The sequence below is a fragment of the Anastrepha ludens genome, chromosome 4, assembly GCF_028408465.1.
Source record: "Anastrepha ludens isolate Willacy chromosome 4, idAnaLude1.1, whole genome shotgun sequence".
NCBI classification, from domain to species: Eukaryota; Metazoa; Arthropoda; class Insecta; order Diptera; family Tephritidae; genus Anastrepha; species Anastrepha ludens.
Genome location: NC_071500.1, coordinates 113,769,708 through 113,796,408, shown reverse-complemented (window position 1 = coordinate 113,796,408; position 26,701 = coordinate 113,769,708). Strand labels below are relative to the sequence as shown.

The following is a 26,701-nucleotide window of genomic DNA, read 5'->3' as shown; positions in this document are numbered from 1 at the left end:
GCTGCTCACCGCTCTCTGGCAGTCCAATTTACCTTTATGACACCACGCAATTGCCATTAATTAAAACTCTCGTACGTCATGCGAACCACTACCGCTGCTCAGCTGTTTTTCAATTGAAATGTCAACAATTTTCTATTAAAATTTATTTTTTCCTGTATTCACTCGCTCTCCGCCCGTTCACTCTTCGCTGGTTGACCTTACCTGTGCTGCCGCCATGCAATGGCTGCTGCTTTCCGTAGTCCGTCAATGCATTGGGCTTGCAAATATTTTTCCTCGTTTGCTGTCTGTGTTTTCTATTTATCACTGCCGCATAGCGTTTTCATGTTTGTGTCAATCTAAAATATTAAAATTTTTATTTTGAATTCCTTGTGTGTGTAGGCATGGATCTGTCCACCTGAACGTTTGTTTGTTTCTTCATATATTTTTATATTGCATTTCTGCCATTTCTTTAATGCAAATGTTTACTGACGTTAGTCGCCAATGTCTGTTGTTATTGAATATAAAAAGAACTATACGGCGTATAAGAAATTAAATATATATCCGCACCGTTTTGCAAGTATGATAGAAGACTTTCTGTATCTTTTTTAGCTTTAATTCAATGTAAATCCTGAAGTCTAGACTGATTGACGAGGTTCTGTAGTGTGTTTCTTTCTGGTAAAGGTTTTAGTTTAGTCATTGCACCATAATTTAAATATTGTATACTATGTATTATGGAAATAAATCAAAATAATCTGTAGTTTCAAGCATCAAACTTCCTAAGAGCCGATATTTCAGTGCCAGTTCAACTGTGGTGAATTTCTCGAACTGAGTTTAAGCCAGGAAAATGGGCATTTAAACTTAGTTTAACTGACGAGAAAAACCGGGGTGAAGGTGATGGCCCATTTCTCATCTCCCGTGACGATTTAGTAAAAAAAGCGTTGCTTATGACTGTGTGTTGGTCGATGGCGGGCGAGATCCTGAGAAACAATTTGAAGGCGACTTTCTTTGTTTTTTTCGTTGAGCTTCTGAGGCACCCAGGCACAAAATTTTTCGATAAATCCAATTGAATGAAGGTAATTGAGAACCGTTTCACCACTGGTATGGCGGCCGTTTTCCTACAAAAGTGATTTGAGAGTTTCTTCTTCGAATTCAGAAGGCCTTCGCAAACCATTTCCGTGCTGTATACTCGCCTATAACACCTTCTCCATACACGTCGCAAAAGTCTCGGGCTGCTTTGGCATCTTTTTGAATGAAAATCAAAGAAAAGCAGGTGTCGAAAATGTTGATTTTTGCCTCCGGGGTATTCCATTTTTAAGTCTCAAAACTAATAAAAATTAAATAATTCGAAAATACTGTTAACATAGATTTGTAGGGCAGAAAGAGTTCTATCGAAGAAATACTCACCATTTACCAAACAGCAAACAAATCGTTGTAAAATAAAAGAAAATATAAAAACGCTATGAACTTATTCGCTAACCCCATGCTTTTTTCAGCAAAACAAGTCGTGCGAATGAAAATATTACCCGTGAGTTACTGCCATGACATTGGCGAAAGGCGTGACATTTAAAAACCGTAATTGAAAAATTCGTGTATTGGCATTTTAAATGTAATTAGTCTTAAAGTAATAGATGTAAAAGTCGGTGCCGCCAGTCTGGCGGCTGGATGTCATTAAGAGGAATTGAATTTTCGACATTTCGCACATTGAGTAATTTTCAAAAGTGTAAAAAAAAAAAATTATATATTAGTAAAAAAGCAAATATTCTTACATTTTCTATAACATACCATTTAAGTTCAAGAAATACGCTTATGGGGAGTACAGCGCCTACTTTCAAGTAAATATTATTTGAAGTTGAAGTGCGTTGGGTATCGTAAATTTGATTTCGCTCGAACTTAAACTCTGCGCTACTTGTTTCCATTACTTTTGCGTTAAAAGAATGTTTTGCACTGTAAGTCGGCGTCCGTGCCCCTTAAAAGACACAAGCATGACTGGTATCTTATCTCTTAATATTTTTTCAGACCTTCTAGTATTACTTACAAATAATGCTAAATAAATATTCCAATTGAGAACATGGCATTGTTTCACGCCAATACCCCTGTACAATTTTTTAAGTACTTCAGTTTTTTAGTTGGCTTCCTATCGCTCACGCGTTCGTGTGTAGTGCTTTTCGATATTTACATAGTCTGTATTTATTGCTCGCTATTTCCTTAAATCATTCCTACGCCATTTGTCATGTCTAACTGAACTGTCACTGCTTTCAGGGCAATGCCCTGCAGGAAAATCCATCGTAACTGTACTGGGTTGTTTCTAGTGAATTTAGAACCGCGACTAAATCGTTTAATTTTTCTTTTTCATGGAGTGATGCCCAAGGAAGAGTCAATTATGCCCGGTTGCATACATTTTTCCGTGCTTCGGAACTAGTCTTAAATTCGACAAATGTTAACTACTATCCTCGCAGACCTTTTTCATTAATTCCGAACCAGTTTAAATTTTTTTTTACGCGGAAAAATTTAAAAAAATTAACAAAAATTTAGAGCACTTTGCTATACTAAAGCTTATTAGGCTACCACATTTTTTTTTAAGAAATTCTGATTAAAAATTTTGAAATTTCTATGAATTTTTATAAATTTTTTACAAGATTTTAAACTTGGACTATTAAGGTCTTTATTATAGAATGAACTATGTATATATATAAAAAAAAATGTTAATATGTGGTGTCTTCTTATTTTCGGGGTGTGCCTGAACAGCGAAGTGGTGCCGAATTAGCGAAATCGTACTAGTGCTGTATACAAAATTTATTTCGCTACTTCAAGTTTTCCCTGCTGGGTCTTTACAAAGTGTTACTTTGTGTGTATTGCAGTTTGTAAGTGTATCTAGATTTTGTGCTCATTTTCTCAAAAATCATTTCGATAATTACTATTTTACAGCGCGTGTTTTCCGTTATGAATCTCTGATTTTTGTTTGTTTGTTTTTTGTTGTCAATTTCAAAGTAATTGGCAACATCTGTGCAGCTGCTTTCTTGTAGTCACCGCTTTCGTTAATGTTTTTAATTAGTATTTTTTTCGCGAAGGTCTTATTAAGCACTTTTCCTCAAACAAAACAATTTGTCATTCATTAACTTTTCAGTAAGATTTAGTTGCGAATATTTTATAAATCAACTAATACATCTATAGCCATATTGTCGTAAGCGATAATCGCGTAAGTCGAAAATAGTGTTTCGAGAATATTTGTTTTATATCTTAAATGCGCATTAATGATAAATGAAGGGAACACGTTAAGCATACAGAGGGGCTTACAACAATAGAAAGCGAGTTTTGACTATCTATTTTTTATTTTATTATATTTTTTTATATTTTCCTATACTTTTCTTTTTTATATTTTTTAAATAGTTTGTTTTTAATGCTTTTTTATATATTTTAAATATTTTTTAATGTTTTTTTTATATTTTTTAAATATTTTTTTTATGTTTTTTATATTTTTAAAATATTTTTTGTAATGTTTTTTTTTTTATTTTGTTTTTGTTTTAATGAAAATGTAGGTTATACCACAAACAAAATTATGTTACTCAAAACTTCGTATTTTTTGCAAAAAAAAAAATTACACCAATTTTCATCAAAATTTCGAGTTTTTAGGAAAATTCTGAGTAGGCAGAAGAGCCCGTTTATTTTCTTCCACAAAAAAATATCGAGCATTCGTCTTTGAAGAAAATGCATAACATCGTCAAGAAAAAAGGAAAAAAAAATATATCGAAAAACAATTCGAATTTTGGGTTACTTGAACAAAATTATACCAAAATTGAATTTTGTAAAATTGTGCACAACGTGTGCAACTGTGAGTTATATAGCTTTGTACACATAGTATTATATAGTTGTTGTACACATACCTATATACCTACATTTTTATCAAAGCAAAAAAAAACAATTAAATTTAAATAAATAGGCAGCTAAAACCTTGCAAAATGTCGCTGTGCTATTATTGGGTGCATCTGTGTGTGTTAACGTTTTGTAATAATGTGGACCAGAGAGATAGGAGTTTGAGTATTAGTAGTTATTGATTGTGACCACAGATGCGTATAACGTATGATTTGTTTGTTTATATTCTTTCCATCTAAGCAATATTATTTGAACAAATGTATACTAAGAACAAGTGAAAAAAAAAAAAGAAATAATAATAATTATTCAAAACTCACGTGCACGCCACAGTTTTAGAGAAACAGAAGTTGCCAGGCATAGAAAAAAAGTTTTAGGCCCTAACGCGTTTCGGCACAGTATTCGATAACCCCTCCCATATCCAGCAAATATTTCGCGTTACGATTACTTGCTTTTTCACGTCACTCAGCCAGCGTCACTCATACGCTTTGGCGTGCTAAATGCGACACAAATTTTCTTTTAGTATTTCCCTGTATTACCTCATCACAATAAGAAGTATGCATGAAATGAAGAATACATTAAATACTCGATTTTTACTACCTTCACTAATTTGCTCAAATTATTTGTTGTAAAATAAGATATAAGCGCTTGCAACTGGTTTGTGAGCTGCTGTCTTAAAGACTTCATGGAAATAAACCAAACTCCTCAACTTAATAATTGCATTTATTTATATACTTAACTGCAAAATATGAGCAAGTCTTTTGACAGTTGAGCCAACAGGTTTTTAGCGAAATTTCGTAGTGACGTTAAGACGCGACTCAAAGTGAAAATATGTTATGCATTTAATTTTATTTAATTAAATTTTCACTTTATTTTTAGGTTATGCAATTGCGTGTAGTTTAACTTTGCTCAGCACATACCAGCCATCCATACCCTTTCCCCACCCACACACGCTTGTACATTTGTTGCTGACATTATTTCGTTTCAAAAATGCATTTCACATTTTACACTTGTGCCTTGACGCATACCAAACATGCGATACATATCGATGAGCAGCTGCTTTCCCTATTAATTTTCATGTAAATCAGTTTATACGAATCTGTTACACACACATTCACGCTTGCATTTATATTGGTCATGTGTTATGTATTGCATGTGAACCACCGCCAGGACCTTGAGGTGCCAATCACTGTGCTGTCAAGCTGTTGCGTCTCTGGAGTAAAGCTGCAAACCACAGCCGTGTCCACTCCCGCCCACTCGTGCTCACTCCTTCGGTTAGTTGCAATTTACGAGCGCTTTGCATTTCATGCGTGCAGAGATAAGAATGGCCTGTAGTCATGCTCGTGTATTCTTATACATATTTACAGGTATGTAGGCATGCATTTGCTTCGCTTGTTTGAGAATTTTTTGTAGGCCTGTGTGCTTGTGCCTTGTTCTCATTTGTTGTGTGAGTTATTTACCTATTTTTTGTGTCACAGCAGTGCTGGCGGCAGTCATGTGGCAGCCAGACTACGGAGCGACCATATGCTCGCTGATAAGCTATGCTGTCGCAGTAGGAGTGGAAAGTGCGGAAAGCCGAGGAGGTGAGCGGGTATAGCCATAGAAAATAGGCCCATAGAAAATAGGCAGAAAAAAAATATTTTGTTAGCAGTTAAAAATAATTAGTTTCCATATGCTGAGCATTGCTACTGTTTTCCTTTCTGTTTCATTATGACAAACAAGTACGGGTGATAGCAGGATGACAATTGCTTGTGTGTCTTTATGTGGAGTAGCTATAAATTTAAGTGCCTATTGATAAATTTACGTACTTGATGGGTGAATTTGAATCTCTTTTTTGACGTTCATATCTTCAAAGTAGTAGCCTGCCGTTGGAGTACATTTTGGACAACATTTTTTCCTACTTTAGTTAAATTCGATTTTCCAAAGAGCTTTTAGTTCACGTAGTGACTTATGTCGATTATCTATTTTCTGTGACTACAAACGAAGCTGAATAAGGCGAATATGGTGGTTGTGAACCTCTGGCGCGAAATTAATCATTTAATTTTTTTTAATACTTTTAGACTATTATCAAATATTATTTCTTAGTAAACCTTAAGAAATGTTACATTGCCTATATTAAAACGAAATAAGTAAATTATATATTAAGTTTATTTTTTCAAGTTTTTATACGAGGGTGCCTTTTATATTTCGGAATTAGAGAACAAAAACAAATTTTAATCATCGAAAATCACTTTATTGTTTTTCAAAATATTCTCCATGAAGTTCTATACACTTTTGCATGCGTTTGAGCCAATTGTCGAACCACTTTTGCCACTCTGAATGAGGTACCTCCAAAACATGCATTCTGAATGCCGCAACCGCTTCTTCAGGTGTCGAAAAACGTTGACCTCTCAGTTTGTTTTTTACGTACGGGAATAAAAAGAAGTCATTCTGTGCCAAGTCAGGACTATACGGCGGATGACTCATTAATTCGATGTTTTGGGTGCTCAAAAATACAGTTGTTTGAGCCGATGTGTGAGAGCTCGCGTTGTCCTGGTGAAGCGTGATCCGTCTTTGGCGATTGGTTTTCCTAATTTCTTGGAAGACAAATTTTTTTGACAGTCAACTGTTTATGCAATATTGAATGTATGCTGGTCCCACTAATGCCTAAGATTGTCTCAATCTCACGAAGGTCACATGACGATCTTGCAATATCAGTTCGCGCACAGCATCAATGGTTTTCGGAACAACTGATTTTGGACGACCTTCACGAAATTCGTCTTGGAGTGAACTACGACCACAATTGAATTCACCATACCGTCGATAAACACTGGTCCTTGATGGAGCTTCGTCGCCAAAAAATGAATTAATGCAATGTTGCTGGGTTAATCCACGTCGAAAGTTGTAAAAAATAATCGCACGAAAATGTTCCCGATTTAATTCCATTTTTGGACCGAGATGAATCTTTTAAGTTACTGTAAACAACACAAATAGCGCTGGTATTTCAAAACGTTCTGAGTACGTAAAAGCCAAAAAATGTCAAACTTTGCGATACAGCTGTCAGTTGCCAGATTGCAACACCAGGGTTGCCAAATCCCGGCGCATAAAAGGCATCCCTCGTATCTTGTTAAGTTGTTTAGCTTTGATCTGTTTTTCACAGTTTGTAATTAATACTGCATTTTTTGATTATTGAAAAAAAAAAAAAAAAAAAAATAGACATTTGGAGTGATGGAAATATTTATTTTGACTTTTACGCGCTTGCTTTTCTGCTTTTATACTGCAACTATCTTGTTCACGAGTGTTAAATATGTTTGACGTACGACGTCATTTGCACAAATTAGAAAATCTTTCGATAGGGTGATTCATTTTGCGCCACCTTGTACATAGATAGGTATAATTTTTTTTGCTAATGAACTGTAATAGCCCAAAAATTCCAAATCTCGACTGTACTTCACTGAAATATCGATTTTTGCAATTTCTAATAGAAAATCTTTCTAGAATTACCAATTTTTTTTATCAAAATCGATTTGTGTCGTTCTTAATTATTCAGCCTTCCTTCCTGCGCACAATCTCCTGTTCAGCACTTTAGTTAACTCTATTCGTAAAAGTCAATTTGAAGTTCATGGTTTTTAATTAAATTTGGTTAACCTCAAAATATATTTCTTGGCCCTCTGGATTACTTTGGCGCTGGCAGTAAGTAATTAATATTTGTTTATTTATTTATTTGAAATATAATTATAAATGCGTATATTACACAATTAAGGCAACTAGCAGCATAGTCTGTCAGCCTTACTATTGCGGTAGCCTAATTTTTCCCAGTTTACTTTTGGGTATTTAAGTAAATTAGAATCCTATCACGAAAATTGTCTGCATTAAAGCAAATACGGCTTTCTAGACACCAGTGTAAATATCGTTTAAGTTGTGCACAGTCGCTCTATGTTGTATGTATAAGTACATATTGACTCATTACCTCACATACATTCATACATACATCCATACTTGCTGCGTGCATGCAGATAGGCAGGCTGTTGACTCCACCAGCTGCCAGACGTATTGCTATACAATTTATTTAGTAATAGTTGTGCTCTGTTCTGTTGTTGCTCTGCTTTCAGCTTCCTCGTGAGCAACTTATACTCCACTCGCCTGAAATCACCTCACCTTACGTCACTTCACCCAACTCAACTCAACACCTACAAACTACATTTCTGCTCTAGCTCTTATTATGTTGTAACTGCTATTGTTAAAGTTGCTATTGTTTTTGTTGTTGTTTTCATTGTGACACAATTGTATTTATTGTTTCGTTGCTGTTGCCTACGACCGTTAAGGGAATAAATTACAACAAATAATAAATATTCATGGCCCAGTTGGGCAAAAAGTACACACTGGCATGTGCAGACGATAACGGTGAAGAAAGAGAGGAAAGGAGTAGAAAAAAGCAACAATTTCGGAAAAATCATATCATCTGGGGTATTTATTACTTTTTTTTTGTTTTGTACATGGTTGTGTGGCTTTTGTTCAACTGCGCGTGGGCGTGTTAATAATGTCATCATCGGTACGAAACTCAAAGTAGCGCACCAAACTGGAGTGCACAGATAGGCGCATAAATTTTTTACCTTTAGCTTAGCCTAGCTTAACGGTATGATTGTTATGGTTTCTGCACTTTTTGGATTCAGTTCTATTGCATTGGTTTGTTGTTGCTGTGGTAGTTATTTCATATCAAGCTTTGACGTTGTTCAATAGCAGTAGCCTCATCAGAAGTGGGAAGGACTTCTCCGAGCCATTTGATACCAAAAAAGGTTTCAGACAGGGTGACTTGCTGTCGTGTGACTTCTTTAACCTGATGCTGGAACATATCGTGTGAACCGCAGAACTTAATCGCTCAGGCATAATTTTTTATAACAGCGTACAATAATTTCTGGCGTTAAGCTGCTATGCTTTTATAACAAAAGTGTATCAAAAGTGTTGGTGCTTATTTTCGGATTCCAAATAACAAGTGAGTACTGGTTGCCACCAGTAGGTATTACCGGCCGCTATAGTAGGAATTCTCTCTAAATCTGTCTGACTTTCGCTAGTTTTAGCTGGGACATCTTTGAGTCAGATGTAAAGTGTGGTACAAATGAGAGTTATTCTCTTAAAACAGGAAGTCAGTTTCTTCAGTATACTAAATTATACTTCATTAAAAAATCCAATCATTCCCTTTGTCTATGAAGTACGATTTAATTAATGCGCTGACTCGGTTGGCGACGAAAAAATTTTGGGAGTTGAGTTGGGTTGAAAGACATTTTTACTATTTTCCCTCAGCAGAATTCTTAGTTTTATTAAGAAGTCTGAATAGTATTGAGAGGCACTATAATGCTAACAATCCTTGATGCCATGAAGTACCGTAGCCAAATAAGTATTTAAGTATGCCTGATTATTTGTAGTGTCTTCCGTATTTTTTGCGGTCGCACCCCAAATCCAATTCTTCAAAATACCCCTCATTTATTAACACATTTTTTGTCCTCAATTGCCAGTATTGATTGTATAAATATCGATTTAAATACAATTTCGCATGAATTCATTACTTTCATTCTCGTTTTTATGTTTTTTTTTTTTAGTTATTTACCTGCGAAAATGTATAAATTAAATTTGTATAAAATTTCATCTACGCAATTTACACGCTCGATTTAAAAAGGTCTTTTCTTCTTCAGATTTCCTTCTTCGTATAAGCAAACACATTTTATGTTTTCTTTTTTTTTTGCCGGTTTGCAATCACTTTATTGTTATTGGTATAAATGGAGAAATTGTCTGGTTATTTCGCACAACTCTGTTGATTTCGGCAATATGTTGTTGATTCCATGCCGATTGACATTTTGCCATATTTTATTCCAAATGCAAAAGTAATGTAAACATTTATGCTTAAAACGCTTTTTATTTCCTTTCTTGGGTCAATAAAGATTTGCATTTTGTGCTTGTTCGCTCACATTGCCGATGTTTATTTACATTTTTGCTGACAGCTGGATTTGATTTGAACAATAAATTTGCGTGCAACTCGTCTGTGGCTCGCTAATTCTAAAGACATATTTCTTCCAAATAATCTCACATGTTTATCTATAAACGTACGTATGTATGTACGTAACGTTGTGTTTATTTGATTTTGAATAAAATTTTTGCTGAACTAAGAAAAGTACCATAAAACAAGGGAATCCTACTTTTGCTGGAATAATTACCTTTGACAAGTTGACACAGTTTCGTAGTTTAAATAAAGCAATTGTTCTGGTATAGGAGTGGTATGGGTTACAAGGGTGGTTCAACTTATTCTTTAAATATATAAAATGATATGTAAAAGAGTAAATTTCTCTAGTAAATTAAGACTATTAAGTGGAAACATAAGTTATGCTCTTTATCTATGAAGCGCGATTTGGTTTGATTATCTGGTTCGATCCCACGAACGACGGGGGCGATATTACCTTCAAAGGTTCGATCATTGCTGGATTCTGCATAACATTGACTTTAGTCAGGTTTCCATCAAAAATATGTTGAACTAACCTCGCCAAGATGGCTGAAATCACGTTTACTGAACTTAGAGTGCGATATTTTATCGATTGAGTGAGGGTCTGTGAGTCATCGGCTACCTTTATGCTGAAACCAAATATCGCTTAAATCCATACCCTTTAGTTCAGTCATATTAAAAAGTGCAGTCAAATCCTCCTTACGAAGCGACGGCTAGAAAGCTTCTTCTCTATTGGCGCTTAAGCGATTCTGGCCGAGTTTAAGGAGGCCTTCTTCTTCCTCTGCTACGACCAGCTGAGACCGCATCCAATACTTTCAGACCCGGAGAATTTGTATCCATTCGGGCAACATGACGCAGGCAACGAAATCGGTGGAACCTTATTCTTTAACGCTACACAATTTTTGCACGTGTTTTGCTTGTACGCGTTCACCTTTTTTTGGGCCCAATCCCAAACATGGAACGGCGTAGTTTTTCAAAGTACAGTTCCATAGTACCTCTGGAAAAATATTTCGTCGTATTTTATCCGCCAACTTTCAAAAGCTGAAGTGCATTGCATTAAAAAAAACTTATTTCGAAAATTTTAAAAGCTTCATTAATTGACTTTTCGAAGCCCTTTTGATAAATCCAGAAGTATTTAACTCTACAATACCTCCCTCGGCTCCCCTGCTAAGCCAGTGGTCGCAAAAGTGATATTTCTTGAAAGAAAAGATGGTTGTCAAGAGAAACTTTGCCAGATTTCACTATGAGGCTTGCTTGGCATTCCCGGTCGGGGGTCAACTGCTCTTGGAAAAACCTGTTTAAATCATTTCACGTTTTATCTTCGCAGTGGGCGTCGAATCCGCAATCGACCAAATGGTGGTCATGCACCAACCCTTACAGTTACGACTGTACCTTTTTATTTTATCCACTACACATTGCCTACTCCATATTTTTGATAAACAAAAGTGTTTTTGTGTCGTTACTACACCGAAATTGGCTGCAAATGACAGACGATTTATTGGCAGTTTATCAGAACAAAAGGCAGATATAATCATGACAATTACAAAGAATGGCAAAAATATCGGCAAAACCACGAAGGCAAATAATTGCGCTGATATGATAAACAAGCAGCAAAAAACAAAAAAGAAACAAAAAGTAATACCGAAACCGCCGCTGCCTCTTCGCTGTGCCATTAAAATTTGCGATTGCTCGAGTCACAGCTACATAAATATATGTACGTATGTCTCTATGTTTATTTGAATGTATCTACGAGTGCGTTTTGTTTGCTAGTTGGCTTTTGTTGTTTTCCTCCTTTTTCGCTTTGTTTTTTGGGTAATTGTAGCACTTATGGTTGCCTACTATTCACTTATATATTAAAGTTGACGGTGTGTCAATATCACTCATTGGCATGGCCACACAAACACTCCATCGTACATTCAGGGTCAGACGTGGAGGAACTTTGTGCGCTGTCAGCGCAGATTGGCGATGACCGACCACGCTACATTCGACTCAAACCGTAAAAATATTACACATACGCCATGTAGTACAACGCACGTAGTTGTTGTGTATCGTAGCTACCGTTTAGTAACTAGCAATGCGACTATGTCACTGCGTGTGCGTGTTATGTTGTATGAGTTATTGATGGGAATGATTGTGCGCTTTCCCACATTCGGCACCGATTCTCTGCCTTCCTTCCCCTCTTATCCTGTTAGGGGCATAATGGTCGCTGATAGTGTAGTGTATGCGAAATGCTCCACCCATCACCACAACTTTTATTATCAATGGGGAAGGCTGGAGTAGACCTCAATGAGCGCTCGAATTGCGCCTCTCATTCAGTGCGCGACGAACCTGCTAACTAACCTGTACATAATAGTTCGTTTAAAGTAATCACCCCCTGAGGAAAACAGCGGCCCTCGGCCCATGACGCTCGTTACTCATTACTTGCGACAACTCGCGGTGCTTTTTTATGGCTTTGATTCAGATAAGAAATGCTCGTTCTTCGTTTTTTCTCCAACTTTACTGCTTTTGTATTTGAATTTTATTTGAGCGTTTTAGTTAATAGCGTAAGTGCAAAGAGGCATGATTAAATAAAATTTGCGTCTAAAGTCTACCGAAAAAAAGAAGCGAAAATTTGGTGTTTAAATTTGGACTTATACGTATATGTGTGTGGATTTGTACAACCCATGGGAGCGCGCGTGTGAAATTTTAGTGAATGGAGAGGAAGTTGTTTTCAAGGCAATGCTTCCACAAACAATGAACTGAAATTATGACGAATATGTTTTTTTTAAATAAAAATTTTATTGCAGCACAGCTGGCGATAACACGCACCAAAGATTTTTGCACATTTTAAGCAAATAAAAATGTTGAAATGCGTTGTAAAATATTTAGTACATAATATAATTTAAAAAAGTGCCCCAAGAAATTAAAAATAAAACTTTAAAATGTAAGAAACACCAAAAAGTATTAAAAAAAAATTATTTACAAGCGTAAATAAATAGTTACAAGCTGCGAAATATAAAATAAAAGAAAATCACCACCTTGAGTGCCAAATAAAAAAAAGCTTACTTTTTCAATAAACTTAAATTCGCATCAATGAGTTTCGCCTCGGCCAACAGTAAGACCTCCGATGAAACCGCCACTTCACTTCACCGGGCTATTACTGCATCTACAAGCACAATACCGACAGATTTCGCTGAAAATTCGGCGGCACACACAACACTTTCAACACCGTCACTATCATCACCACCATCAGTGGTGTCAAGTGCCACCAGCGCACAAACAACACCGATCGGCACTTCAACTTTTGCTCCCACTCACTCTTACGCCGCCTCTGTGCCAACCACTAGCTGTGGCGCCACGTCAACGGTAACATTCAATCCAGCTGTCACCACTTTCACCGCGCATTGGACACATAACTCCAGCAGTGAAAGCAGCGGCAGTAGTGCCAAATCATCCTTTTCCTCATCAACTTACTCCTCAGCTCTCTCGGAGACATCGGCAGCAGTTGCTGCAGCAACAAAGGCAGCAGCACCAAGACCGTCGTCTTCATCGAGCACAGCGCGAAAAGGTGTTGCTCAACATAAAAGTCCTGCCAACGCAGCCAGTTCGTTTGTGGTTAAATGTCTGTGGAAGACGGTGCGTTTTATGTGGCAGGTTACGGAGATACCGATGAAAATCGGTGAGACCATCGGCAGCATTTATAGATATGCACATGATTCAGTCGAAACAATACTCTGCGTAGCTGGGTGAGTTTAGCGATTTAATGAAGTGGTAGGAATATTAGAAAAATAAAAGTTTATGGGCGCATCTCCCATTTCCTGGTGATTGAAGCTGGCCAGACCTTCGTGTTTTAAATTGTAAATACAATTTATTTTTTTTTTTTTGAAATTAGGACATTTTTCTAAAAGCGTAAAATATTTCGCACTCTACGCGCGCGAAAATATTTGTGACTGGGCCCATCTGCCAAAAGGTGGGTAATAGAACGCTTATCTAAAAGAATTTACTTTTATGAAGCTTTAAGGAGCAGCATACAAAATTCCGTTTTTCCGTTTTCATACTTTTATTATTGAAATATTCCACCTACTTTAAGCATTTCGAGGTGCATCTGTGCACCATTTCAGTGCCTTTTGATTATAGTGGAAAAAGGACAGGTACAAAAGGGAGTGGCTGTTAGATTCCAATATAAATTATTCGAGAGTAGGATGGCTAAAGAGGGGAAGTGGGGACGTAATATGCATAATATATGTCTAAGTTTTTTTTTGCTATGTGTACTAATCTTTATTTATTGAGTGCAGAGACTGCCAAATGTATTTATTTGAGTTTGATTGCGAAGGGGCATTTGCTTTCGTGGCGTAGTTAGCTTAGTTTCTGGAGAGGCTATTGAAGGTTATCTCACTTAAAGGCCATATGGTTTATAAACACACATAAAACCTATTATTCGTTTCATAAACTTGATGAAAATTGAAGAAAATCGTGTAGGTGAATGAAATTAAAACACCTGAGGTGGCTCGGATACGATTTGTTTTCTGGGTGAGAGGACTGAATTATTTGGCACGAAGCTGGTTGTTTTCATATATTTCATACATATTTTCTTTTGCGTGTAAAAGCCGTCCTCTCCCTTTAGGGTACCCTGCTTGCCTCGATCTGTAACTTTTTCAAGTACCTAATATACAAATTAACCTGCTTCTTCTGGCTTATGGAGTAGGAATTTCGAAACAAGCCAATTGCTTAGCCCTACTATTTTGTCGGAATTGCTGCGATCCATTTATAATATGGCATTGCTATTATTGCAAAGGCTTTTAAAAGCTGCCTTCAACTGTTCAGTGCAATGGTGCTTGAAGTGACTTCATGTGTTGCTCTACAGCCGTTTATCATTTTTGATGAAGGAGGAAAATACTTCCTTCTGAATTTGGTATTTTCATTTGGTATTGGCATCATAGTTTTCTTCGTGCATCTTTGAATCCTTTTAGCAGAACATCGTTTTTCGTAGTCTGCTGTTGAAAAACAAAATCTGATTGAGCCTTTAAAAACCAGTTGGATAACATTTTCGGTCGCTGTTCTCCATTATTTACCTGCTTAGTTTTTGATAGATCGATGTCTGGGCAAAATTTATCAAAAACACAAAAAAATTATAGAACATAAATCAAAGAACTGGATTTAGTTAATTTATTGATAAAAAATCGTTTCCAATTTATGTTTCGCAATAATCGCGATTTAGCGCACTTCTAATTTGATACGTTGTCAAATACTTGATTCCACAAAAAATTTTCCAAAACAAGTGACCACTTCTTTTCTTATATACTCACAAAATGAAGAAGTTTTGTTTACTTATCAGCTTATAAAAAACTAAAAAAATTATAAACCTGTCTGATATTTGTTCACCTCAAATTGTGTTTGCCTAAGTGGTTGGCAGAAAAGTAAATGGACTTCATTCATACGTTTTTTCTTGCTGTGAAATGTTCGATTTGAATAAAAGTACTCCACTTTTAGCAACCGCAATCACCTGCGCCTATAGGCGTTTGTTAATGAAAAAATAATATACTTTAGCAAAATTGATGACTGCGAAAATGTCGCGCATAGATAATTGCTTATCGCTATGTTATGCGTTTGGAAAGCTAACAAGTGCCAGGTGTGATGGGTTTAAAGTTTTAATAATAAATGTATATATTTTCATTAGAATCAATAAAATGATGGTGTAAATTAGATTAAACTTTAGTTTCTACAAAGTAATTATTGCACTTTACTTTCAATCCCCCATCACGCCTCTACTCAATCGGTTCCATACCGATTAGCCTGCCATGATAATGTAAAAAAAAAATTATGTTCGTACTTGATTTATTGGCTTAAATGTTAATACTAGTTAACAGAAGAATTATATTTCGGAAAAACCCTGGATTTTTCAGCCTATTTTGAGGTTACTCACATTTCATTATTTCTAAAGGAACGTCATCAAAATATTGGCACAAAATGCTATTTTTGAAATAATTGTCGCAAATAAAATAATAATTAATAAAGACATAAAATATAAAAAAACTAGAAAAAGAAAAAAAATTCGAAAATAAATAAAAAAAGGAAAAATAATAAAAAAAGTAAAAAAAAAAAATTAAATTAAATTAAAAAAAATTAAATTAAATTAAGTAAAAAATGCATAAAAAAATTCAAAAATAAAAATATTAAAAAAAAAAATAAACAAAATTAGAAAAATAAAAAATTAAATAAAGGAATTAAAAAAAAACAATAAAAAAATTAAATAAAAAGAAACTAAAAAAATTAGTAAAATAAATAAAAAGTAAATAAATAAAAACAATTTAAAAGAATTATAAAAATTAAAAAATAAACGAAATTAAAAAAAATTTAAAAAAAATTTAAAAAATTTAAAAATTAAATAAAATAACGACCATACAAATCTGGCCATCCTACAATCTGAAACAGACAAAAACCCTTATAAGTCTATCCAAACACTCCTGGCATATAATATCTCTTATCACCGGCCACTGCCTTTTGGGCACTCACGCACGTCGGCTCGGGGTTCCTCAAAACGACCTGTGCAGATACTGCGAGGACGAAGATGAGGAAGTATCGAGCAGGCATTTGCTGTGCAGTTGTCCCGTCCTAGCCAGAAGTCGACTCGCTCTTCTAGGCTCTCCAACAATTGACAATCTTTCAGTACTCTCGAACCTGAAAATCGAATCTCTCATTAAATTCTCGAAACGAATCAATATTTTGTAAATCTATTATTTTTTGAAATCTATAATAAAAATCTCGGTTGGGTGGGAGAATCATGTAATATAATAAGCTCCAGGGCAACACAACGGACCCAACTTGCGGTCTATGTGGCACTCCGATGCGGGATCACCCTTAAACCAACCAACCAACCAACCAACCAACCAACCAAATAAAATAAATAAAAATTATAAAAATAAAATGAAACATTAAAAAATGTGCAAAATAAACTATTAAATAATAAGTAAATAAATAGTAAAATGAATAACTAAAAAAATAATTAACGAAAATTAAGAAAAAAAGTTATTAAAAAATTAAATAAATAAAACAATTTAAAAAGTAAATAAATTAAACTAACAAAAAAAAAAAACAACATAAATAAAATCAATAAAAACATTTTTAAAATTTTCTAAAATAAATAAAATAGAAAAAATTAAAAAACAAAAATTGCAAACTAGTGTAATCTGTTGGCGTGCTTACATTTGTGTTCACTTATCAAATTTGTTCTTGTATTTACTTAAGTGGGTACTTCCTGCCGCTTGAGTGCAGGTGTTCTCAGATTAAATTGCGCAAGACTTTTTTTTAAACCCTTTTTATCGCTATTTTCAACCTCCCTTTCTCAACTTTTTACTAATTAGATGCCTTTCGTTTTATTTGTTTATTACAGAAAAGCGCGTCGTAAGGAGCGCGATGGTGATCAAAATTCAACAGATACCAAATTATATTTGGAGGAAAGCGTTTTAGAACGTAAGCTACCTGAAGCCGATCTCAAAGCCTTAGTGGATCTTCCAGCTGGCTTGGACTATAACGAATGGCTGGCGTCACATAGTAAGTGCTCAAGTAGAAATTTGAAATAAGTAGTTAAGAAATAAACAAATTACGAAATCTTTTCAAAGGTTAAAACATCGCTAGTCACAAGCAATAACCGCTTAAGTTGAATATCAAACATTCGATTAGGCAATAAAAATCTTTAATAAATAAGTGACGCATTTACTTGGTCACTTGAGGTGGTAAAAATAGTTTTATAATCCAGTTTTTGTGGCCAAAGTGCTACTATTGTTAATTGGAAATCTGAACAAACATCGCAAGAGTATAAAAAATTTGCTTAACAGTCTTTCTCGGTATCGAAATTTGGCTTTAAAATATTTTCCCAAAGGCAACCGTCACGCCTCTACTTCAGGTAGGTAAAGATTGCTCGGTCTTTGATAGAATTTATACGCCTATTTCTACGATTAGATATCCAAATACGATTAGTGTCATGAAGCAACAACAAATATAAACGCCCTACTTCTGATTCTACTTATATATCGATGGCATCGGACTGATTGCAATGGACAAGTACTTGTAGGCTCGCCGTGTACTTGAATATTTTGGGAGTAGCTAGTAACAGGAACTTGATTTAATTATTGTAATAATTCAGCAAGTTTCACCGATATGAACTTGATAATGCCAAGTAGCGTCAATTAGCTGGATGGAAAATTTAGTGATATCCAGGCAAGAATTCTCACATTTTTATATGTGCAAGCCAACTATAACGAAAGGGGGCTTTCAAGCAAATTAATGATGTGAATGTGTTCGAGCCGGTAACCTCAGTTTGATGTTCGGTTGTAGACAAATCTATGATCAATAACTAATTTATTAGTCTTGTGTGTTAACAACTTGGACGTTACCCTTTATTATAATATGATAAAAGCATTATATTCGATAACGGTCGGACTTGATCCATGTGACTGGCTAGGCCGAAAGATTTAGAATTTCCAGTGAGCTTAAATAGTAAAAAACTATATTTATGAAATACCACCTTAATCAAAAAGTTCCCTGAATATATTCCGAGAATTCCAAAACTACAAGTTTATTCCTCAAAAGTGATATTATCGCCTTCAAAGTGCAGTGCACTTATGTCAGCGTTTGATCCAGCTCTCGAAACATTTCTGGAACTCTATCTTCGGTATAGCCAACAGAGCCGTCTTCGATTTTTCCATTACTGGCACTGTGCGATGGTGTCATGGTGCAAAATCCATGAGTTGTTTTCCCGTAAATCCTTTTTTTTTTACGGATTGCTTCACGTCAACGTCTCATAATGCCCAAATAATAGTCTTTGTTAAATGTCTGATCTTCTGGCAAAAATTCGTGGTGCATAATAGCGTTGTAATCCTTAAAAACCCTTAGCATCGATTTCTTTTTTGACTGAAAATGACGTATTTTGGTATTCGTTCATTCGGAGCTCTCCACTCACTCGCCTAATATCTGGATTTCGTGTCGTAATCGTAAACCCTCTTTCGTCTCGAGTAATGCTGCGTTTGACGAAGGTTGAGTCGGATTCAGCCTTGGAAATCATGTCTTTGGCGATATCAACGTAGTTACTTTCTTGCATGAAAGAATATGTCCTTTGAGACCAACTTGACAAATCATTGTCTACAATGACCTGAACTAATCCATAAGCAATGTTCAAGTCCCCTGTCAGTTTTCTGATTGTTAATTTGCGTAAATTTCTTGTTAACTTCTTTCACTTTAGGATTTAAATTTGAGAAAAACAGAACTCAAATCAATTGACTTAGAGCGTCACCTGGCGGTAGTTGCGGGAACTTTTTGATCAAGGTGGTATGATGATCTATTAGGTCATGTGGTAACAATAAGATAGTACTGCTTTTGTTGGAAGCAAATATTTTTAGCATTTATATTTTATCTGCCTGTTGTGAATATTAGTTCCACCTCACTATTTGTGGTTACATCACCCGATAGCAAGCAATCACAGCATTTAGTGTTTAACCATCCGTCATTATCGGCGGTTGCCATCCCAGCGCATACATCATTCGTGCTGATGGCGGCCCATTATTGTTATTAAATGAGTTAGAGGAATTGCGTTTTTAATTTACATATTACAAGCAGATGCTCAATTTACACGCATGATGTCACGATCACTTCTCGATCTTGAACAAAGACTTACACAGTTTGCGTGACATAGACGCGCAACTATTTAGCTGGCGAATTTAATTTAAAATTCAAATACGCCGAAAATTTTACTTTGCGGGGAGGCACCTTGTCACCTTTATATCGAAATAAAATTCAATGTTTGAAATATTCGCAAAATCAACGATTTCTGAAGCGCATTGGGGTGCAGTTTTACTGTTTTAGGGCACATAACAATCGTTATCTTCATTTGATTTTTGCCATAAAATCGGTTTTGATGTGCAAATGTCATTTTACTGTTGTAAAATGCATGCACAAAGAATAGTCCAAGCACCAGCTCTTTTTTTTCAAATACAATAAAATGTGCAAAAATAATTTTTATTTGCTATATTATATATTAATATATATTATTAAAATTTTTTTAATTTTTAATTTTTATTTTATTTATTATTTATTATATTTATTATTATATCGCTCATTTGCTGCAACGTCGTCATAACTCAAAAATTGTGATTTTCCAGGAGACGCATTTTTCAGTTTTTAAATGGTTTTATATATATTAAAATTGTATATGAAAAGAAGATTATGGTCAAATTTGCTGAAATAGCATCTGGTTAAGACGTATATGTAAATTAAAGGTTGAAATGTATTGTATAGTGGACTTTTTTCTGTAGCTTCAAAAGTACTCCGAGTTTTTCTTATGACGTTGTTGCTGCAAAAATAGGTTTTATGGTCTGACATAATTAAAATTGTGACGTTACTGCAAATAACAAAAAGTTTTATAGCTGAAAACCTATTGCAAATTCTGACTTGTGACTGTATTATATTTGCACCTTACTAAACATTATAAGAGTAAAAAATATGGATATTACTGGTGTTTGCGCGAGTGTAATGACTTTCGATTTTAGGGACTTTATCGATAAAGCTTTTAACACCTTCCCTTACAGTTTCACCAATTTTTCTCTTCTTTCCATGTTTTCCTCGACAATCCTCCATCAGTAAAACATTTGCCATCTTATTTCGTTTCTCCTGCACAGTTCTTATTGGGCGATCATTAATATTCAAAGTATTTTTAAAAAACAGTTTGCATACTCGAACTTTCTGCCCATTGAGATGGAAATAGAAGCCATTATTATTTTCCCTTTTCTTTCTCGTACCACCTTCACGCACATAACGATATTTAGACTGAATGAGCTCCATACTATTCTGAATAAATAGTCGCTGTTTTTACGTACATAGCCAAATCCTAGTATGATCTAAAAATTACCATCCGTTCTTGTTCTGTAAATTTTTCAAAACATTTTCGCTTACACTTCTCTGTACATGGAGGTTCAATTTTTCTCTCTTTTCGAACTTTTTGGCACGTAGACCTCATTTTGTATTCTTTTCCAATATTTCTCAACTTTTTGTTTACATTTCTTACCCAATTACTCTCATTTCGTTTACGCTTTACTCCTTTTTTTAGTGGACTCGTTAAAATCATCGGAGTTTCGACACCGGTTGTGTTAGCCTCAGAACTGTCTGATGTTGAATTTGGTTCGCAGTGACTGTTACTCTTACTGACAATATCGGGTAGAACGTATGTGGTATCACGTACGGAATCGTCATCATCCTCAGAAAATGAGTTCGAGCTTAATGAGTCCGATTTCATTTCATCAAAATTCACTGTTGATGTACTTGGTTTTTTAAAACCATTCCCACCATTTTGGCGGATCGAGAATTATTGTAGTTTCCATTATTTTTTTAAAAACAATACTGATATAAATGGAAATGATTCATAGCAAATAATTTATACTTAAAAAATATTTAGTGCAAGAATGTCATAACAGTGAATAGTTCTTTAATACACTATTGCTTCAGTAATACATCTTATTTGTAATAGTGTTTCAAGGCAAAATAGTACTGAAATAAAAATTATTATTTTTTGCAAAAACGTCATAACACTCAAAAACACTACAGGAATTCACTCAAATTTTTACATGCACAACGTCATATCTTAAAATAAGGCAATATACACGATAGAGAATGAGATATAAAAGTGAACTTGCCTTTTATTAATATTGTCACAAAACGAAATATGACACTTTTCTAGAGAACTTCACGATGTTAACCACACAAAAGCCGACGCACAACTGAGATAATACGTTGTTGCAAATACGACGCATATAGGATATGTAATTAGAGCGAAAGGCATCTATCGCGATATTGCGTGAAATGTTAAAACTTCGGATATAACACTTTGTCAGTTGATCAAACATATTATTTCCGATATATCGTCCCCTTAGTATAACAATAGCCTATGTGCTCATAGGCTATTATTTTTTTATTGAATTTTTGGATTCTCCATCGTCGATTTTATATGTGGTTAAAATTTTGTCAAATTCTAGTTCCACAAAGTGGGTCAAAACGTCAGTCAAAAAATAATAAATATTTACAGACATAACGAAATTTGAGTGAGAGCTACTTTCGACAAAAAGTTTGAAATTCATTTTCTCAAAACATCATAAAATTTATAGGCTATTTTAATACTAAGGGGACGATATTAGTGATGTTAACTAAAATTTTGCGATTTTTGAGTTATGACGATTGATTGATAATTGATAATTGATTTCTTGCCGCAAAATTTGTTGTAACAATCAATCGTCCAACAGCGCTCAGAACCATTGTACAGATCCGTAAGTAAAAACACTCAGCTGGTCGTCTTAAAAAAATGCCAACCGCTCAAATCACCTGATTCCAGAACACTCTATTCTGTTGCACTGAAGTTGCATAAAAAATTATTAAATTTCATAGAAAATCGTCTAAAAAATGTCGTACAAATTTGGATATTTCTCAATAAAAAAACATTGTTATAGCTAAAAAATCGATTAAAAATATTTGTATTGTAAATTTTCTAAGTCAAAGATATTATTTTGTAGTTTTTTGTCGATATTCTATCGTTAACAATAAGGCTAAGATTCTAATTTGGAGAGGTTGCTCTCCAATACGCTCAAGCACAAATACCAGGTACTCACATCATGTACCTCGGTGTCTGTTAAAAAAAGAAGAGGAAGAGTGTTTTGCTTGTAAATTTGTGCAATGCTCAGAACTGCGCCACTGACCGTCGAGCACTGTGAATAGTGCAAAACTCGCATTGGAATTTTACATTTATTTCCGTTTCACGCTTTACGGAATAGCAAAAATATTACACAGTTATAATAATTTTTACTAAATTTTCAATGTTTGTAACTATTCTACACGCCATCTCAAACTAAAATATATTTTCTCTTTATTATCATTGCAGCTCTGGCTCTATTTGAGCATGTAAATTTGGTATATGGAACTATTAGTGAATTTTGTACGCCATCTGGTTGTCCGGATATGACCGGACCAGGCAACAGGTATGCATAGAATTCGCACTGCTTTCTATCAGACAGACATTTTTCGTCTGAATATTTATTTAATTTTATTTTCTCTTTTTTCTCCCACCCGCAGAACGTACTTATGGTTCGATGAGAAAGGCAAGAAGACGCGCGTCGCCGCTCCCCAATACATCGACTATGTGATGACCTTCACGCAAAAGACAGTCAGCGACGAGTCGATATTCCCAACCAAATATGCCAACGAATTTCCAAGTTCGTTTGAATCGATTGCCCGCAAAATACTACGCTTGCAATTTCATGTGATAGCTCATCTCTATGCGGCGCATTTCCGAGAAATTGCGCTTCTGGGATTGCACACCCACTTAAATTTGACATTTGCGCACCTAACCGCACTGCATCGACGTTTCACACTGATCGATGAGAAGGAGACGGACGTATTGCGCGATCTGGAGGTGGCGTTACGCCTCACTGACGATGGCCAGAGCTCGCTTGCTTCGTCCACAATTACAGCCACGACGGATGGTGGCAGCAGTAGTGGCGGCGGCGGTGGTGGTGGCGGCAGTAGTTCCACAACTGATAGTGGTATAGCGAATAGCAGCAGCAGCAGCAGCGGTGTCGGCGGCGGTAGCGGCGCGACTGCGGCAACAACATACGCCCACTCGCAGCAGCAGCATTCGGGAGTAGAGGATGTCAATTTAATGCAACAGCAGCAGCAGCAGTCAGCAACGTTAACGACGGGCACAACGCTCATCGATGGCGATGCGGGAGCGCCGCCCATTTGCACACAACCGGAGGCGCACGTGAAGCAAACGAACAATGCGCATGCGTCAGCAGCAGCGGCAGTCTTTGGCGGCGGTGGTGGCCTTATTGGTGGCATATTGGGCGACTTGAGCAGCGGCGAATTCGGCGAAACGGCGACACGCTACTGCACCTCGGCGCTGCCACAACAAAATGCTGAGGCTGGTGGTGCAGGTGCGGGCCCGGGGGCGGCAGTATTAGCAATGAACTGCAATAATGGCGGCGCGGGAGCTTTGCACTTGAATTTCAATAATAATCACCATCATCACCACCATCACCATCACCAGCACCCACATGCACATCATCACGCGGCGCAGCAGCAGGCGGCGCATCATTTTACGCAGCAGCAACAACAGCATCAACAGCACAGTGGCCTCATACAGTGCAATGCGAGCAATGCACCGCATGCGAACACCGTCAATGCCTCAGTTGCTGCTGCTGCGGCATCAGCAACGAATGCCAGCGCAGCAACAACAACAACAACGGCATAGTTGCCAAAAGCAAATGCAACAAAAACAACAATAGCAATAACAAATTCGAATGCAATTGATGTCGTTGATAAGACCATCGAAATAGTTGATGTGAATGCTGTTGGTTATCCTAAACCGGCGACAGAAGCTACTGCCTCTGCAGCCGTTAAAGCTAAAGCAAGCGCTACTGTTATTGCCGCCGCCACCGCTGCCGCCGTTGCTCTCAACTACACCGCCGATGTTGCCGCACCCATTGCCGCTGCTGTTGCCCTTAGCGTAGGACTTGGACGAAACGACGATGTGCACGAGAATTACGTCGCTAATGTTGACGTCGAAGCTGAAGCCGAAGATGAGGACGAAGACGAAGAGGGAGATGTTGAGGTAGAAGTTGAAATTGAAGACAAAGCTAAATATAATGAAAACAAAGATGATAAAGATAACGATGTTAAAAGTGTTGCCGTTGCGGCCGCAAAGGATGTATGACGCTTATTGCTTTATATTTACAATATATAGAGTAGTGTTAATTAAAAAGTAAGAATACAAAAGAAGCAAAGAAAAATTAAAACCTAAAATTTAAAATCTAAAATGTTAAAAGAAAAGAAAAGAAAAGATGAAAAACATAATAATAAATATTAAACGTATAAAATGCAAAAATAACAAAATTATATTGATGATTGTAATTGTGTCTGTATCTGGTGTCACACCAACAAACAAAACACAAATAAAACTTAGAACAAAGCAAACACTAAATGGAACTCACAAACATATTGAAACAAACCCAAAAGAAAATAAATAAAGTATAGTAAAAATGTGCTAAGAAGTAGGCAAAGATTATTAGCATTATTATGCACTGTACAAGCAAAAAGCAAAAAACAAAATCACTTACTTGACAAAAAGAAATACAAATCACGAACATTTTAGAAAACTGAAGATAAGAATCTTTCACCAGCCAACCACTTATTGACACACCCAATCACTTTTAACCTAGCACACCCCTCTTTGACGTTCTGATGCATCACTTGAAGCTAACTGTAATATTTTTGAACCGCAACGCTTTAGGGTTGGGACGAAGCTGAGCCGGCCTGGCTGTTTTTATTTTGTTTTGTTTTGAAATGAAAAGTGAAGACGGTGAAGTGGGACTGAGAAAACACAACTTGCGGTTAGCCATTTAAAGCTTTGTTTATGTCATTAGACCAATTCACGCTTACTTATGCATGCGCAGGCGTTGGCGGTTTTTGTTTTACATAAAAATACGTTAAAATTTGTGATAAAAATAAACTTGAGACATTTGAAAAATATTTAAAAACTTAAAAATGTCTAAAAAAGTATCTACAAGATAAAAAAAATGTTTGAAGCTTTTTAAATAGTTAAAGGTTAAAAGTTTCCATGCCCTGGTGCAGGAGCAGGCGTGAATTTGTCGCTATTTTTGGTTTGTTCTGATAAAAAAAAAAATAATAAAAATTAAAAAAAAAAACGGACTCTTTTTAAATCTTTAACCCGTTCGGACCTCATGTGAAGAATTATGCACATAATGATTTTTATTTTACTTTGTTGACAACACTTGGGACCTAATGTGCATAATTGTGCACTTTTCGGAAATTTCGGAAAACTTAATAAATATGTATGTATATAATAAATATATATGATTTTTCACACATTTGTTTCGATGATGTCCTTCTTACTAATAATTAGTAAAAAAATAATTTTATTATCCATTAACAATAATTCAGGTCTGAAGTGGTTAAACCAATTCAGGTTCACCTGTGGCATTGACTTGGTAGAGCGAAAATTTTACGAAAACTAAATGCGCGCCGGGGAAAACTATTAAGTAACGGGTAGCAAAGCAAAGAATTCGGTGTGAATACCGCTAGTTTTAGACAGACAGAAATGGTACACGAACAAAAGCAAATTTACGTGCTGTAATTTCGAAAAGGCAATGTTAACTGTATCTTACAGAAATTTAAAGTATTTACAATTTATTATGAAACGAAAGCTTTTGAAATATAATTTTTATTTGTTTTGGAAAATTTGAATATTTAAAATTTCTTTTGTGTCTAATTATTCTTCATACGAGTATATTCACCAACCTCAACTCAATTCTCAAGTTCAATGGTTCTAAAATGAAAAATATTTCAAACAATTTTAAGCTATCGATATACTGAGACCCAACAAGAACAACAAAATTCACAAATACTTCAAAACACGATAATTAATTTTTGTAAATTTTTTTAATTGGTTTGTTGGTTCAGCTTACGTTGTTATTACTGGTAGTAATGATTTAAATTCGGCTTTGTCAAAGTGTAGTGATGTGTTTGAAACAAAAACAAAAAAAAGCTAAAGCAAAAACTAAAAAATTTGAATGTAGCAGTGTTGTGCTCAACTCAGTAGAATGCAGTTATCTGCCACTTATTTACTTACCTGACTGTTGCAATTTTTTCTCACACAAAAAAAAAACTGAAATTAATTCAAATTTTACCTATTTCACAGCAGCTTCTACACATTGTTAACATTTTTTTTTAATTAATTACTCTACTCTGCTAAGCCCAACGAACAAACCAAAGCAAAGTTAATAAGCATCCGACTATGATTAATATGTGCGTATGTATGTATGTTTCAAGTAGTATTGCGACATTTTATCCACA

The 26,701-nt window shown here is 35.5% G+C and overlaps 1 protein-coding gene across 5 annotated transcripts in view; it reads left to right on the top strand.

Annotated features, from left to right (window-relative positions):
* Positions 1-26,426, top strand: part of LOC128860653 (MOB kinase activator-like 2) — a 99,998-nt gene extending 73,572 nt beyond the window's left edge. For 3 of the 5 annotated variants that reach the window (XM_054098303.1, XM_054098302.1, XM_054098301.1), the window contains exons 2-5: positions 12,604-13,542; positions 17,187-17,347; positions 22,713-22,809; positions 22,904-26,426. In XM_054098303.1, the coding sequence (XP_053954278.1) occupies positions 12,890-13,542; positions 17,187-17,347; positions 22,713-22,809; positions 22,904-24,080 (2,088 nt within the window). In that variant the 5' untranslated portion in view covers positions 12,604-12,889 and the 3' untranslated portion in view covers positions 24,081-26,426. The remainder of the gene's footprint in view (positions 1-12,603; positions 13,543-17,186; positions 17,348-22,712; positions 22,810-22,903) is intronic. The other 2 variants (XM_054098299.1, XM_054098300.1) reach the window with 1 other exon arrangement.
* The last annotated feature ends 275 nt before the right edge of the window (positions 26,427-26,701 follow it).